We start from the raw sequence: 15,548 nt of genomic DNA on the forward strand, positions 1-15,548 counted from the left end.
TTTATGTTCCATTCAGACGTCCCGTACGACGAGAAAATTGGTAAACATAAAACAACCTGTCGTTATACTAGCAGCTGCAGCAGCTTGAACCAAATTGATCTCGAATTATTATAGTCTCGTTTCACTAATATACACAACCGGTAATGAAACAGGACTGACTCACAATTAACTGTATTAATTTCTCGCTAGCTGCTATGTCGACGAATCGACACTAAATAAATACATAAATGATTTAAAATATAATCCTACTCTAAGATTTATTTAAAAACTAATCCGTGAAACACCAGTATTTTTCTTTAAAAAAAACCCCAAAAAACCAACAAATAAGACTTCAAATTCGCTCACCTGAAATGATCGACATGTGTATCGGACATGTGATTGAACATCGGAATTTGCTGACATCGCGAAATCACAGAGATGATTAGACAGTTAGCTTAAAGTGACCTAGAATTACTTATATCTTACATAAAATCATCTTTTGAAAATGAACAACATTTTGATGACAAAATCAAAATAAAATAATGGTGTAAAAATGGTGGTTCACAGTGATTATGTGTGCACGTTTTCTGAAGGGTTAGATTCAACTTTTTATTGTTTAGTCTCAAATAAGTAATATTTCTTCTTAAAGTTCTTTTAAAGTTCTTTTTCATATTATACATAGATTTGCTCTAGGTCCATCGTTTCACTCCAGAGGCCAAACAAGAGTCTAAACAATTGTAGTACCTTGGTTCACCCCTGCCAAAGAAGTGAATGGTGTTATGATGGTAGATTATCTGCAAAAGGGACAAATAATGAATGGCACATATCATGCATCACTTCTTGGGCAGTTAAGAGAAAATATTTAACTCAAGCACTATGGAAAACCCAGAAAAGGTATGTTGTTCTACATGGACATTGCCCCTGTTCACAAGTCTTTCATTGCCATGGCTGCCATTAATGATTGTTGTTTTGAATTGATTGAGCACCTGACTTATTTGATCTCTCCATCAGACTTTCATCTATTTCCAAAATTGTAAAAGGTCATTTCCGGTACCCAATTTTGGTCAGATGATAAGGCGGACTTTCTGAATGGTCAAGAAAAAAAATTCTTTAAAAGTGGCATCGATTATTATTATTATTATTATGACATTCTTAACAGCCTGTCAACTCCTAAAAGGTCATAAGGGCCATCAAGTGGCACTGAGGCCCTTAAACATCACTGCAAAAGTGTATAGATAATGAAGAAGATTATGTTGAAAAATAAAGAAATATGTCTGCCAAAAGTCCGACCCTTGATTATGACGCTCACAACTTGTCAATCAGCCCTCGTAACTAATTTGCTGTCTCAAAAATGTATAATCTTGTTTAGTTTTCAGATTCTGACACTAGCTCCTATGCAGATACAATGGACTCTCTTAGCAGTTTTTCTGATGACGACCCAAAAATGCTGAATGAAAAACCGAGAGTAGTCCTGAAATTGATGGATTTGGCAGCCAAAATGACAGCTCAACACTATTCCTGTGAGAGTATTGAGACTCATAACCCTCCTCTTGATGAAGCTTTGTTAAAAAAGGTAAGGAAGGCACTAAATTTTGAAATGAAAACTTTTGTAAGATGTTGTTTGACTGTCTTACAGACCAGTTTTAATTGCTTTAAACAGCTTTAGCAATGGTATTCTTATTTTTCAGTCAATAAAATTGCCAATCTTGACTGAAACATCAGAGTTTCATACAATGATACAAAATAATCTCACCAAAATGAGGATCACTGTTAAATAGATAATCAGGAAACTTAGAACTCTTTGCTATTTCTGTGTAGTTGATTGTGAATTATGATCACTGACTATTTAGTGACAACTTTTCCTGTAATATTGTCCTGAAATCACTATCCATTTTTTTCCAATCCTGATTAAATTACCAGGAATATCTTGCACTCATCTAGCTATCACAAGATCAATAATTGGTTTATTGGTTTCTATAAAATTATCAGTTATCGATTAATGTAGTAAATGTGTCTGAAGTTTCAGGACTGGGTTGCTTGTGGCATTAAAATTACACTGAGTTATCTCCCTTTACACATACTGTGACAGCATTTCACTTTTCAGCATTCTTGTTTCGTTTCATCCAAACAGCATCATCTGTCAGATTATAACACAGGAAAGTAGATACATAATCACACTCTTGTAATACTTATCAGGGATAAGCCTTCAGAATTTTAATAAAAAAAAAATATATCTTTCTTCTGAAAATGATTAATCAGTTGATTGAAAACAAATAGCATTCAGTTATTGATGAGTTTGATTAATTAGTATGCCACATTTGATCAGAAAAAATGCTAAGTTACTAAATGGATTTTTAAAGAAATCCTTATAACTGTACTTAAATGGTAAACAGAAATCTGAAGTATGTAATTATTTTGGCCTGCTTTATGTAGATTTGCATATCAAAATTCTTTACATTGATCCAGTGTCAAGTTTTCAATCTTGTGTTCTCTTCAAGCTGTTTAACTGCTTAAATCAAATGTTAAAACCCATCTACAATCATTGAATTTCAGTTTAATAAGCATTGACAACTAGCCAAACAGATTGGCCCCAGTTTACTATCATTTTCCAGAATTATTACCCTTGGACTTAAATATCATTTTCTGTCCAATTTCGACAGGAATATGAACTGAAGTTTGATTGCAAGCCTTGGTCAGACAAAATTTAATACACATGTAAAAATTATGTTAGTTTGCCTCTTAAAAAGCCATAATACAAAAGCTGATCACTTCTCCTTGCTTGCCAGCAGAGGTTTTCAAAGTTTCTCACCTTTATTTGTGTATATTACAAGTTGATGTGTCATTGATTGCAGGTTTCGTTCTGGGCTTTCCCTCAAGATGAAAAAAGGGTAAAAGCTTATGCCAGGCTTTGTGTAAAATCAGAAAGGGTATGGAGGAAAGGAGAAATTTTTTATGAAAACGAAAGTTTTCATGACATCAGACAAGTTGGTAAGTAAACAGATTTTTTGTGAATTACTGTGTAAAGATATTTTAAAACATTCTTTGTTTATTGATGAATATATATCTGGTTCTAGTAAATAAAGTCAGACTACCTAATGGTAGGAGCATGCTGCTGAAGAATTATATTTTACTACATGACCATCTTATTCTGTTGAAATACTTGTTTTCTGAAGTTGATTGTGACTTCTTCATGTTTTGTAGGGTTTATGGTATCAGCTGTTATCAATGAGCAGGTTTCCAAAGTATCTGTGACATTTGAAAAACAACAGATTACCTCTTCAAAATGTGCTTTATGCCCACATTATATATGGTGTCACCACATCATTGCGGTCATTCTCCATAGAATGCGATGCTCGGATAAGGTGTGTATAACAGTATTTCATAATAATAGTAAGGTATTCCCACTTTGAAAGGGGAGGTAATGTCAAGTGCCAAAAGTTAATGTAATGAACCTGTTTCACAGAGAGTTTTGGCTTGATTGGAGATTGGCTTTGAAGGTTTAGTTCATTACTGCCTACTGAAATGAAATACTAAACAAGACAAAATATAACAGTATGTGTTTGTATTTTTTTGTTGAACAGTTTGTTTTGAATAGGAACATTTTTTCATCATATCTTGACTAAAAGATGCCCTCTTGTAAATGTTCTGGACAAAAGTGGCTGATATTTGTGGTTATCTCTGTCTTAACAGATTTGTGTGCATGCACCTGTAACAGAGACGCTGTCTTCTCTTACACGAGACCAGCTACAGAAGCTTCTACAGTATGCTATAAATGAGGACCCGGCAGGCATGCTTGGAAGAGTGTTTCAACATATTGGTATGGACACTTTAGATAACTTTTGAGGAGTTTCCATTAAGTTACATGACAATCAGTAAACTTTCAGTCAGTATGAATAGGCAAGTTGTTGGTGCATGTGATGTTTTCAATAAAACAATAATAACTGTAATGATAGTTGGAGCCCTTCTGGTCTTATTTCACTCTTAATTCAAACTGTTTGAACTCAGCATGAGGTCACAAGTGTGTGCAAATATCGATAGTGATATTGGCAGTGTTTGAACACGACTGAAAGTCTCCCAAAATGGTCTTGACCAAGAATTATTAATTTCAGAGGCAGTGCTAAGTCCAATATGTTCACTCTGGCTGCAAGTAAGGAAATCACAACTTTCAGAGGTGGTGCTTAACCAAATATGTTCACTCTCGCTACCAATTAGGAAATCACATTTGAAAAATCTGCTACAGTTCCATCAGCTGCATTTAGTTCAGATGTGCCAGGAGGAACGATCATAACATGGTCTTTACCAAGTGTTGTAGATTTTTCATTTGGTTCAAATTGGAAATGGAGTACCAATTGTTTGCTGTACCACTATAATACTGCTGAGTATGAATACTACACTGATAAAGGGGTCTTTTTGTCAGATCATTGTTTAGACCCATAGGCCTCATTTTAGATAAAATTATATCTTCTTTGTGATAATTATGACGTTCTAAGTCATTGTAAACATTTTCATATGTAATACCAGCTACACCGAATTCACCTGGTTTAATCAGTCAAACCTTATGGGATCTTTTACCACTGCAATCTCTTAGAAAGGGATATAAAACATGATGCTGTAGCAAAATTCAACAGGCACCAGTCAAAGAGAAAATGAAATTGTACATGTTGCCAATTCTGATATTGCATTATAATTGGTCAGTCTATGGATGCATATCCAAATATCTACTGAATATTGCTTATGAATATGAATGAAATGAATGAATAGTTACACAACAAGGTATTTTTTTAAATAAAGACGGGAATACTTGATGAGCTCTCAAGGTCCCTTAACATTTTAATTTCAAATTCTAAACTGCAAACCAAATTCCCAAAATAACTTCAGACTATAATTATACTTTTTTCTGACAGATGCTCTGAGAGATGCAACATCGAACATGAACTGTGTACATGGAGCCCCAGATCAAACATTTGGGGTCAGTAAAGAGGACAAGTTAACATGGAGCCTCTCCTTAGATTTACTCAAGAAGAACTTAGCGGATGACCTGGAGCATGGGTAATGTTTGTTAACAAATTGCTGATGGCTAATCATTGCCCCTTGCGCAAAATTATGTTTTCTAGGTTGGACACTTATAACAACTTTCTACATTTACATTAATTTATGCAATTTTTTAAGAGATGTAAATTGATTGTAATTTATGCAGCAGCATAACTTAATGATACAGTCTATTTTAGTCTAATATTTAAGGTGTTGCAATTTTTTAAGGTGAAGGTTGATAGCTTCACTGCTGTTGTTTATCTTGAAGTAGTTGTAATATGCTAGTCAAACTTTGACCTGAGTGCTAGGAGGGCTGCTACTGACTGAAATACCTCATCCTTATGAATGAAAATGACTGACCCAGATCATGTGGCTGTCCTAGTTTGTTAGTCCTTAAATATTACTATATTGGTATTATACTGTACTAGACTGCAGCTGTGATAATTCATTTAACATTTTAAAGAAAGGAACTTTAATTCTCAAATTAGACTAATTTTAAAACATGAATGCTGAACCAAATTGCAAACAGCCTATAGTCAGTGATATATATATATTCAGTGATATATCTATTCAGTGATATATACGAGAAACAAGATATTAAACATGGAAATGTTTTATTAATGTTTCATTTTTAAAACATGTAACATTGTTGACCTCTGATGTCTAATGTTTGCAGATCCCGGATTTATCCTAATTCATGTCATATTGTTGAAAAGATGAAATCTATATTCTTTGGGCAATACTTTCAACGGGTAATGGAACTTATTGAGATAGAAGAATCTGGTGTTGCTGGAGAAGTGCTGGTCACTATTGCTGAAAGTGTTCTGAAAGGTATCTAGCTATTCGTGTACAGTTATTTTCCAATAATCCTATCACCTCACATTTTGGGCAGTTGTCATAGAAACTGAATAAAAAGTGGAAAAGCCAATCATTATTTGTTTTGTGTAGTTCAAAATGCTTTCTATTAATGGCCCATCATCCATCTTTGTATATGCCTGTTATCATCAACCCATTAGAGTTTGTAATATCAAGAATATTTAATGAGAGATGTTTGTCTTCATTGTGTTGTCTTCATTGTCAATGACTTTCAACCTGAGGTAGCTTAAGTTTGTCCTTCAATATTAATGCGAAAATATTAAAGTTTTCAAGATTAATATGAAAATATGGAGGTATATCTTGCTGTTCAGAAGTGACTTTTACATCATAGATTTCATGATGATTTCCTAACAATGATGCTTCAATAAGGGGAAGAGAGTATATATGTTGTATTGCTATATTCTGGAAGCAGTACTATTTACTTTGACTGGGAATAGACTATCCTGATTGCATTGTTTACTTCGAACATATAAAATCTTCTCTCCTCAGTTATCCATAGCCAGCAATCTCCAAGCAACATGTTGAAAAGGATATTGTATGACTGTGAACGACTCTTCAGTTGCTTCATTGTGTCCTGTCCTGATGAATTTAAGCAGCAGATTGTCTCTAAAGCCATCATGCTAAATGAGTAAGCCTCATCAGCATCCACTTATCTCTTCCATTAGGTCATCTGACCGAAAGGTCTGATGACCTATTGCGATCGCCTTTTGTCTGGCATTGTCCGTCGTAAACATTTTCAACTTCTTCTCAAGTTCCACATGTCTCATTGAGCTGAAACTTACCTGAAATGATCGTGACATGATCCTGACCAAAGTTTGTTAATTTCAGGTTGGTCCAAAATCCAACATGGCCACCATGGCCGCCATCTTGAAAACACATTTTCGACTTCTTCTCAAGTTCAAAATTTGAAATCTTGTATTTTATATCAGATGACCGTTAAGGCCCACAGGCCTCTTGTTTAAGTATTAATAGTTAGATGTAAACAGTCATCTGAATGTTTTTCTTCTGTGATGTTAGACTAGTTAAAAGTATTATGAGTTCCAAATGAGATGTTACTTCACTTACACATACAACAGACATTGCTAGGGAATTAGTCATCTGAATGTGGTTTTTTTTTTTTTTTAAACAGAAGAGCGAGACGATTAACTCCAAACATGGAGTTCACCAAACCTAGTTTATGGGCAGAGATAGGGTCTATCAAACTGCCCTGGGAGGATGATAAAGACGGTGTGATGGGAGAAGCATTTAAAGGTTTCCCATTCTATCAGACAGTCTGTGCTAGTCTGATCACCAACCCACCTCAGTCACTACAGGATGTGCTTTGCTGCAGATGTTCTACCACCAACAGGTAATATGTTAGTCCCTACAGTACCTACTCTGCTGTCCCCGTGTCAGATCTTCTACCACTCACAGGTATTAATTCAGTTCCCTCATGATCTACTCTACTGTGGATATTCCTCCCCAACAGGTATTACTTCACTCCCTACAGAATCTGCTCTGCTCTACTCAAACAGATGTGTCAGATATTTACCCCCAACAGGTATTTCCTCAGTCACTACAGGATCTGGTCTGCTGTGGATATTTTTCCCCATACATTTATTAATTCAGTCACTACAGGATCTGGTCTGCTGTGGATATTTTTCCCTTACATATTAATTCAGTCACTACAGGATCTGGTCTGCTGTGGATATTTTTCCCTTACATATTAATTCAGTCACTACAGGATCTGGTCTGCTGTGGATATTTTTCCCTTACATATTAATTCAGTCACTACAGGATCTGGTCTGCTGTGGATATTTTTCCCTTACATATTAATTCAGTCACTACAGGATCTGCTATGCTGTGGATATTTTTCCCTTACATATTAATTCAGTCACTACAGGATCTGCTATGCTGTGGATATTTTTCCCTTACATATTAATTCAGTCACTACAGGATCTGGTCTGATGTGGAGTGGATATTTTTCCCTTACATATTAATTCAGTCACTACAGGATCTGGTCTGCTGTGAATATTTTTCCCTTACATATTAATTCAGTCACTACAGGATCTGGTCTGCTGTGGATATTTTTCCCTTACATATTAATTCAGTCACTACAGGATCTGGTCTGCTGTGGATATTTTTCCCTTACATATTAATTCAGTCACTACAGGATCTGGTCTGCTGTAGATATTTTCCCCTTACATATTAATTCAGTCACTACAGGATTTGGTCTGCTGCGGATATTTTTCCCCATACATTTATTAATTCAGTCACTACAGGATTTGGTCTGCTGTGGATATTTTTCCCTTACATATTAATTCAGTCACTACAGGATCTGGTCTGCTGTGGATATTTTTCCCTTACATATTAATTCAGTCACTACAGGATCTGGTCTGCTGTGGATATTTTTCCCTTACATATTAATTCAGTCACTACAGGATCTGGTCTGCTGTGGATATTTTTCCCTTACATATTAATTCAGTCACTACAGGATCTTGTCTGTCAGATATTTACCTCCAACAGGTATTACATATGTCATTATCTTTGGTATTATTATGTGACGACATAATGTTGACTTCTTGGTGAACTTGGAAATTAAATTAAAAAATTCAACTCTGAACACTTCCAGCGAGTTAATTTCAAGTCCAGTATTTTGTTTTTGTTTATTGGCTTTGTTTCAAAAGTTTGTGAAAAACCACAGGCACTCAAGGCCAGGATATTATTTTTTAAACATTGATTTTTGTTTTAGCACGGTCATTGGACTCGGATTTGTCAACCGGCACATAAACTTGAATTCTGCTGATATTTCGTTTAAATAACGTCAGTCATGAGTGCCAAAACAAAAATCAATGTTTGAAAAATAATATCCTGGCCTAGAGTGCCTGTGTGAAAAACAACATGCTGTTAAGTAGGGATCACTCCAGGATGAAATTTAGAGATATTTTCCCTTTCTTTTTGCTGAAAATCTCAATCTAAATTTCTCAGAATGTGCTATTTAAGATCAGAAAATCCCTTTCACATTTTCGAAAGCCTTAAAACTCTCATAACCTCAATTACCTAGAACTAGGAAAAGTCAAATAATATAGATTTGCCAAACTAAGTATAATTAAGGTTCAATTTATTTCAACAGCAGTTATGAGGAACCTCTGCCTGTAATGCTGATGAGATTGGATTGTTTCATGTGTTTGGAACCCACATTGTCTGGAAGAAAACTGCAAAAATTAGGGATTATGATACTGAAAAAACTTCTTGCACTCTCTCTAGAAGTAAGTATGAGGTACAAAGTACTGTTCTCTCTCTTCCATCTATTTCTGTTAATTTGTTACATCTATGTGACCGATGTTAACTTTGAAAACATGAGGAGGGCCAGCTGCTTTTAATTTTAGTTACATGTGAACAAATTCACGAGTCTGATTTATTGAATTAACATGATGTTCTTGTTAGTTGATATAAATACAAGATTTGCTTTGTTGGACTTAAACTTGCTTGAAGTGTTTAGTGTTTAAAAATTGTGTACCAAGCTGTCATTAGTGCATAGCACCACAAACCTTATATTCCATAACTGCTTAAACAGAGTCCTGGAAATATCATGAAATGTTTTTATCTGTGAAACATATGTTGTATACTTTTACAGAGAATTTGTTATTTTTCTAATAAAGCATATTTATCTTATTCTCAGCTTTCAATTCTGGGGACAAAAGAGTCTACAAATGACACAGGCGCTGGTGTACAACCTGATGGTAGGTTTCTGTACCTGTGCACACTAATAAAGCCATATTTTGGTAACAGATAATAATGATACCATTTGTAGCAATTATTACCTATGAACTTCATGATATTTTAAGAATTTTTATTTTCTTCAAGTTGATTCCTAATACACCAAATAACAGAATTGTTTGAACATCATAAAGACATGAAAGCTATTGATGTTTTAACATTGGTTTTTAGTATCTTCCTCCTATAAAAAATTATTAAAAAGAGGTGTATCTATTACCTCATTATGTATATGGGTATGATGTTTATATAGGAAAGTTATCATGACATTTAATAGTAATTCCTTGAGAGTTACCCAAAGTCAGGATCAGTAGGGAAACTGGGGACAAACATACTGTTTTTTGGCCCTATTTGGGAAACATTTTGAAAATTCATTGTTTTTGGGGGTTGTAGATGGGCCAAGTGAAGAAGGACCAACCAAAGCAAAGCGAAGAAAACACTCCACTAGCAAAGGGAAAGCCAAGAAATCTACTGTACCTCATAAGACTTCGGTGTCTAGCCTTACTCAGCACAAGTTATGTGATCAGATAGAAGGACTTACAAAGGTAGTGTTAGTCTTCTTTAACAAACATTCAGTCATATATGTTTATAAAATCTATAAAGGAAATTGTATATCAAAAAAATATGTTCACATGTCGAAACTGGAGCTAATTAAGTAAATTTAGCTTAACCAAATACTAAATAAGTAATGTAGACATAATTTATTTAGCGCACAAAAATTATAGTGAATTATCATTTTTTTACAAATTAAAACTTATGTGTGAGATAGTCATATCTATGAAATGGTGGGAAAGTGTCAGAATGAAGACAGGATTAAGAAAAAATCATCCCAAATGTCCTTTCTTGGTACTGATTTGGTTGTTCAGGTATCAGTTAAAAATGTTCAAAGATAATCATTTTTGGTTTGATAATGGTAAAATATAATTAACCAATTAAATAATTTTAAAATTAATTTTTAATTAACATTAATTATAGGCTCAAATATCCTACTGCCTGCTGTATGTGAGCTACATTGTGAGCAAGACACTGGATGAACGTCATTTAGACAGTGAAGAAACACCGATACTACTGGATGCAATTCTGCGTGCTGTTGAGTTAGGCAGATTCCGAAGTGTAGCTCCGAAACTTGAGATAACAACAGAGGACTATATTTGGCTAGTGTTTTTAGAGAACAAAATAGAGGAAACTTTCACAAAAGTTGCTCCTATATGGCTAGAGAGTGAAGGAAATGTGACAGATATGTACATGTCAGCATTGTTTGAGAGAGGACTACAGATGTATGGAGACAATGTGCCTGTTTCCCTCATCAGCATGTTGCTTTGTGTTGGGAAAAAGACAAAACAGATGATTAAACTATGTACAGATACAATCTGTCATTCCTTGCATCCACTTGCACTTCTAACCATTCCAGACAGTAGCTGTGGTAATAAGAAATTTCTTTGAATCATATGGGATCTGTCCTTCTTAGTGCTGTATTTTGGACATTGATGTTAAGAAAAGCTTCAATTAGCTGTCGATATAATTATAGTATAACTGTGGCCAAATAAGAGAAATGAAAGATAATGGTTATACAATGGTGGGCACAAGATCTCTCAGTGATTTCTTGTCTGTGAAGGGAACTTTAGGATTATTGTATACTGAAGTATTAGATAGTTTAGTTATAATAGATATTTATTTATTTCCCTTACAACATGTTGTTTTCACCAAAATCATAATTTATAATGTGGCTTGTACAATTTATCATATTGCAGAATATAGATCTAAGAATAACAAGGACGATCTTATGAGGAAGTGGACAAATCTTATCACTTGTGTGTTTGACTTCTGTACAGCAAACTCGGCAGAGTGCAACCTGATTCTCACAAGGGTAAGATACAAGTCAGATCACTTATAGTCACAGAACTTACTGTGAAGTAAAAATGCACCCATGATTTCTCTCCCGTTCTAATTTGTGATGCTGAGAGACAGCAATCACTTGTTGAAGCATTATTCCAAGACTCTTGTAATGGTTCCACTAAGTTGTCATTCTGTACCTTAGCTAGAAATTTGTGATTCTGACTCATAAAAACACAATTCCAAGACTTAAAGCTTGTAATATGGCCATACTAAGGCTTTGTTCTGGTTTGGTTTTCATGTGAAAAGTAACACAACAGTTACTGTACCTCATGTGCTTACATCAAATTCTTGTGTTAGTGTTCAGACTTTGTTTATCGCCAGATCATTGTCTTTGATTGAAACTTACAATCAAGATGCCAATTTTGTTGAAATCTCTGAGCATGAGCACAAGAAACAAGTTGCATCGTAACTATGTAAGTATTAAAATATGCTGTAAAGAAGAGACAAATATCTGTGGACATTATCCTTAATTTCAGGTTTATGTATGAAACATGTCCATGTAAAAATAGAGGGGAAGTTTGATATTAATTTATAGATGTAAACTGGTAAGGGAAGGCATGGTTTTATGTCTGGCCTCCATGGTGTTAATGTTCTGACAGCTGCAGTGGCAATATTTCAATTTAAAGTTTGCATTCAAATATGCTGCTCACTTTTGACTAATCCAGGGATGGGGAGTATATCTATGTGAACTGCTCTCTATGACTTACTGATCAGGGGTGGCAATAGCTGTATAAGCTGTTGCTCACTGGGTGTTTTTTTTTTGTACTTTGAAGTTTTACATTAAGTTTCTCATGAAGTACATGTGCTATTCCAATCACCAAACCTGGCATGAAGTTACATTGTAATATGTACACCTCAACCCACTAAATAAATCTAATGAATTTTATTATTAGCCCAGTATCATCAGATGTTAGGTTATTCAAATTGCCCTGCATCCATCTGTCAGTCATTACACAATTCTTGTTATTCTTATTTCTGAAGAAGCACTGGATGGATCTTTTCCAAATTTCATATATAGGTTCCCTTGCTCCCTAGCTGTGCAATACACCACTGTTGGACTGATATAAGAAACAACATAGCCAACTGGTGGCCATCTTGGATTTTGACAGTGATAGTTGTTACTGCTATGTCTTTAGGTATTTGATTGATCCTTTTCAATTTTCATATGTAGGGACACCTTGGTCCCTTGTTGTACCCCTTTTGATTTTGGGAATTATATAAAAAAACAAAATAGCTGACAGGTGGCCATCTTGGATTTTGATAATGAATGTTTGTCATAACTATTTTTAGAGAAGTACTGGATGGATCTGTTAAATTTTATATGTATGTTTTCCTTGGTCTATAGTTGTGCTCTATGCATTTTGAGGCTGCCAGAAAAGCAAAATACTGATTGATGACCATTCTGTACATGACAGTTTAAGATTATTTCTGAATGGAAATCTCAAAGTTCTTATATTCAAGAGCAAATAAGAGGGGAAAAGAGAAAAGAAGAAAAAAGATCCAAAACATTGGTGGGTGCCAAGATCACTCTGGGATCTCTTGTTTGTTGTACCCAAGTATTCTGAGAAATAACTACAGTCTGTATGGCTTATGGCTTGTTCTATTCTCTTCAGATTTAGCTTATAGTCATATTTAAATGTTTACTGAAAAATAGTATCAGACAAGTTTTCCTCTCTCTCCTCTTTTAAAGTGATATTTGATGGATGAAGATGGCATATTTTAAGGAATTTTGAGAATTGAAGAATTCACAATATTTTCATTCCTAATTCTACAATGCATTAATATTTAGACGTAACAACACATCTTGAGGATTTTTTTGGCGGGGGCAGTGGGTTGGTGGCCCAATTTTCAATTGTATTTATGGCCAAATTACCAAATTATATGGCTTGTATCTTGAAATTTCCAGTCCAGCTGTTTATTTTCTTCCCCTAAAATGAGATTGAGATAAAGAGGCCCTTTCCGAAATGATTGGAAGAAGTTATCGTCTATGGTGCTGCCAACAAGTGCCATGTTATCAATAACTGAAGACGTTTGATGTTTTGATTAAAAAAAAAATGGAAAAATTTAATGGAATGGCATTTTGAAAGTATGAGTTTTTAAAATTACCATACTAGCAAAACAGATAATTACACATAATTCTGGTTCATTCCTTTAACATTTTTTATACTTTGGAAATATAAAGGAAACATGTCTAATTTATTAAGATAACTGATCTGATGATCAGTCTTTGTTTTAGACTGAAGTGTCAGTTGGTGGTTTTTGTTCACTGAGATAACATACTGGTGCATCCTACTTTCAGATTCTGAAGCATTTAGGGCAGGTTGATGACTGTGACTACTTGATGGCTGCCTACAGAGTGATTCGGGACTTTCAGTCTACTCTTGTGGAGAAGGAACACATGGTGCTAGTGGTGCAGATAGTTCTACAATGTATCCAACACAATGTGGATGGAACTTGGGACAACTTCAGTAATTATACAGGAAGTGCTTGGAACACCCTCACCAAGCTTGGCAGACAACTAGATATGGAGTTTCCCAAGCTCATCCTACCTGTGTGGCTAAAGCTGTGCAAGTTCTATAACTCCTCTGAACTCAAAGGTATCATTGAGGTGATGAAGGATGCAATTAAGAAGGAAGCCATGCTGCCGACAGAGATGACAAACATGCTTCATAAGTACTTTGAATCAAAATTCCATCATGATGAAGAGTGTTGTGACTTTATGGACTTCTTCAAAATCACTGATAAAGGCTACCAACAGGCCCTGAAAAAGATTGCTGCAAACTTTGAAAATTACACCCCCAAAGCACTCCTCCTCATTGCCAAGAGACAAGTTGAGGAAACTCCTACCTCAAAAATCAAAGCTGGAAATATCTTTCAAAAAGATGTGTTCAATTTAATTAGACTTGCATTTAGTCGCCTCCAGGTGCTCAACAAAGACTACCCAACGAAATTCTCTTACCTTGATGCAGGAACTCTCAACTACCTCAAGTACTTTTTTGAGAAATTAGCAGAGAATGACAGTGAAAATGTAGCTTCTGGTAAACAATTTCAGAATTTCATGACACACTTGTCAGACAGCATGATGGGAGATGCTGAAGTGCTTGTCACATTCCTAAGATCTTTAGAGAAGACTGAGCACATGCTCCCAAAAGCTAAGGAGAAGCTTGGAACAAAGCTTATTGATTGCTTCCAAAGGCAGTTTGACCATGAACTAAGGCACTGCAGTCACACCTCTTATCGGCGTGTTCTGAAAGATATGACCAAAGCAAGACAAACTTGTATGCAGTTTGTAGACAATGGTGCTGTGCTATTTCGCACAGGTGTCACAAACTTTGTCTCTCACAAACACAAGGGTAAGAAAAAATTCATTAAGGTCATGGGTGAGAGTTTCAGAGAACTGAATGTTGATTGAACAATGTGTGAATTTTGTGTTTGAGGGTAGATGTACATTTGAGTGTCCAAATTATGGATGCTGCATGAATTATACTTGTGCCAAAGTATGATGTGACATGTGTATTGTTAACATATAACATCTTAAGCTTTATTACTGGATTACTAACTGTAATGAAGATTGAGTGAGGATGTTTTTTTGCACAGACGTGTTGCATTAAGCAATCAAAGTAGATGTTATGTTGTGATATTATATGTCCGAGTTCTGATCAAACTATTAATTTGATTTAGACAAATATGTTGATGGGTCTGCCGATGCATGTAATACATATTCATCCTCAAAAGACCAGACATTTTAATAAAGTCAGCTCAATGCTGCAAAGATTTTGTGTGAAATATAATTGAGAAACTGTTAATTGCTCATTAACTAGAGAAGTTATTCGCTGACAAACAATTGTGCACAGGCAATTTTATTTTACATATTTTCTTTCAAAGCTTTACCTCCACTACATTTGTATAATGGAAATATGTAACATACATTTGACCCACGGTATAATTAGCACAACCTCAGAAATGACCCTAGAAACAATTGACCTAACAATCAAAATATATAATTCTTT

At 34.9% G+C, this 15,548-nt stretch overlaps 1 protein-coding gene across 1 annotated transcript; it reads left to right on the forward strand.

Moving 5' to 3' along the window:
* The first annotated feature begins 855 nt into the window (after nucleotides 1-855).
* LOC132552440 (uncharacterized) lies at nucleotides 856-14,950 on the forward strand. The gene is made up of 15 exons (XM_060216607.1): nucleotides 856-873; nucleotides 1,349-1,552; nucleotides 2,832-2,967; nucleotides 3,181-3,341; nucleotides 3,670-3,796; nucleotides 4,884-5,028; nucleotides 5,687-5,841; nucleotides 6,376-6,514; nucleotides 7,016-7,234; nucleotides 8,999-9,134; nucleotides 9,548-9,608; nucleotides 10,036-10,187; nucleotides 10,618-11,065; nucleotides 11,394-11,509; nucleotides 13,838-14,950. The coding sequence occupies exons 1-15, from the start codon at nucleotides 856-858 to the stop codon at nucleotides 14,948-14,950; spliced, it is 3,330 nt and encodes a 1,109-aa protein (XP_060072590.1).
* The last annotated feature ends 598 nt before the right edge of the window (nucleotides 14,951-15,548 follow it).

This window comes from Ylistrum balloti, unplaced genomic scaffold (assembly GCF_031769215.1).
Source record: "Ylistrum balloti isolate Yb309-2 unplaced genomic scaffold, AGI_CSIRO_Ybal_v1 Utg370248, whole genome shotgun sequence".
Classification (NCBI taxonomy): Eukaryota; Metazoa; Mollusca; class Bivalvia; order Pectinida; family Pectinidae; genus Ylistrum; species Ylistrum balloti.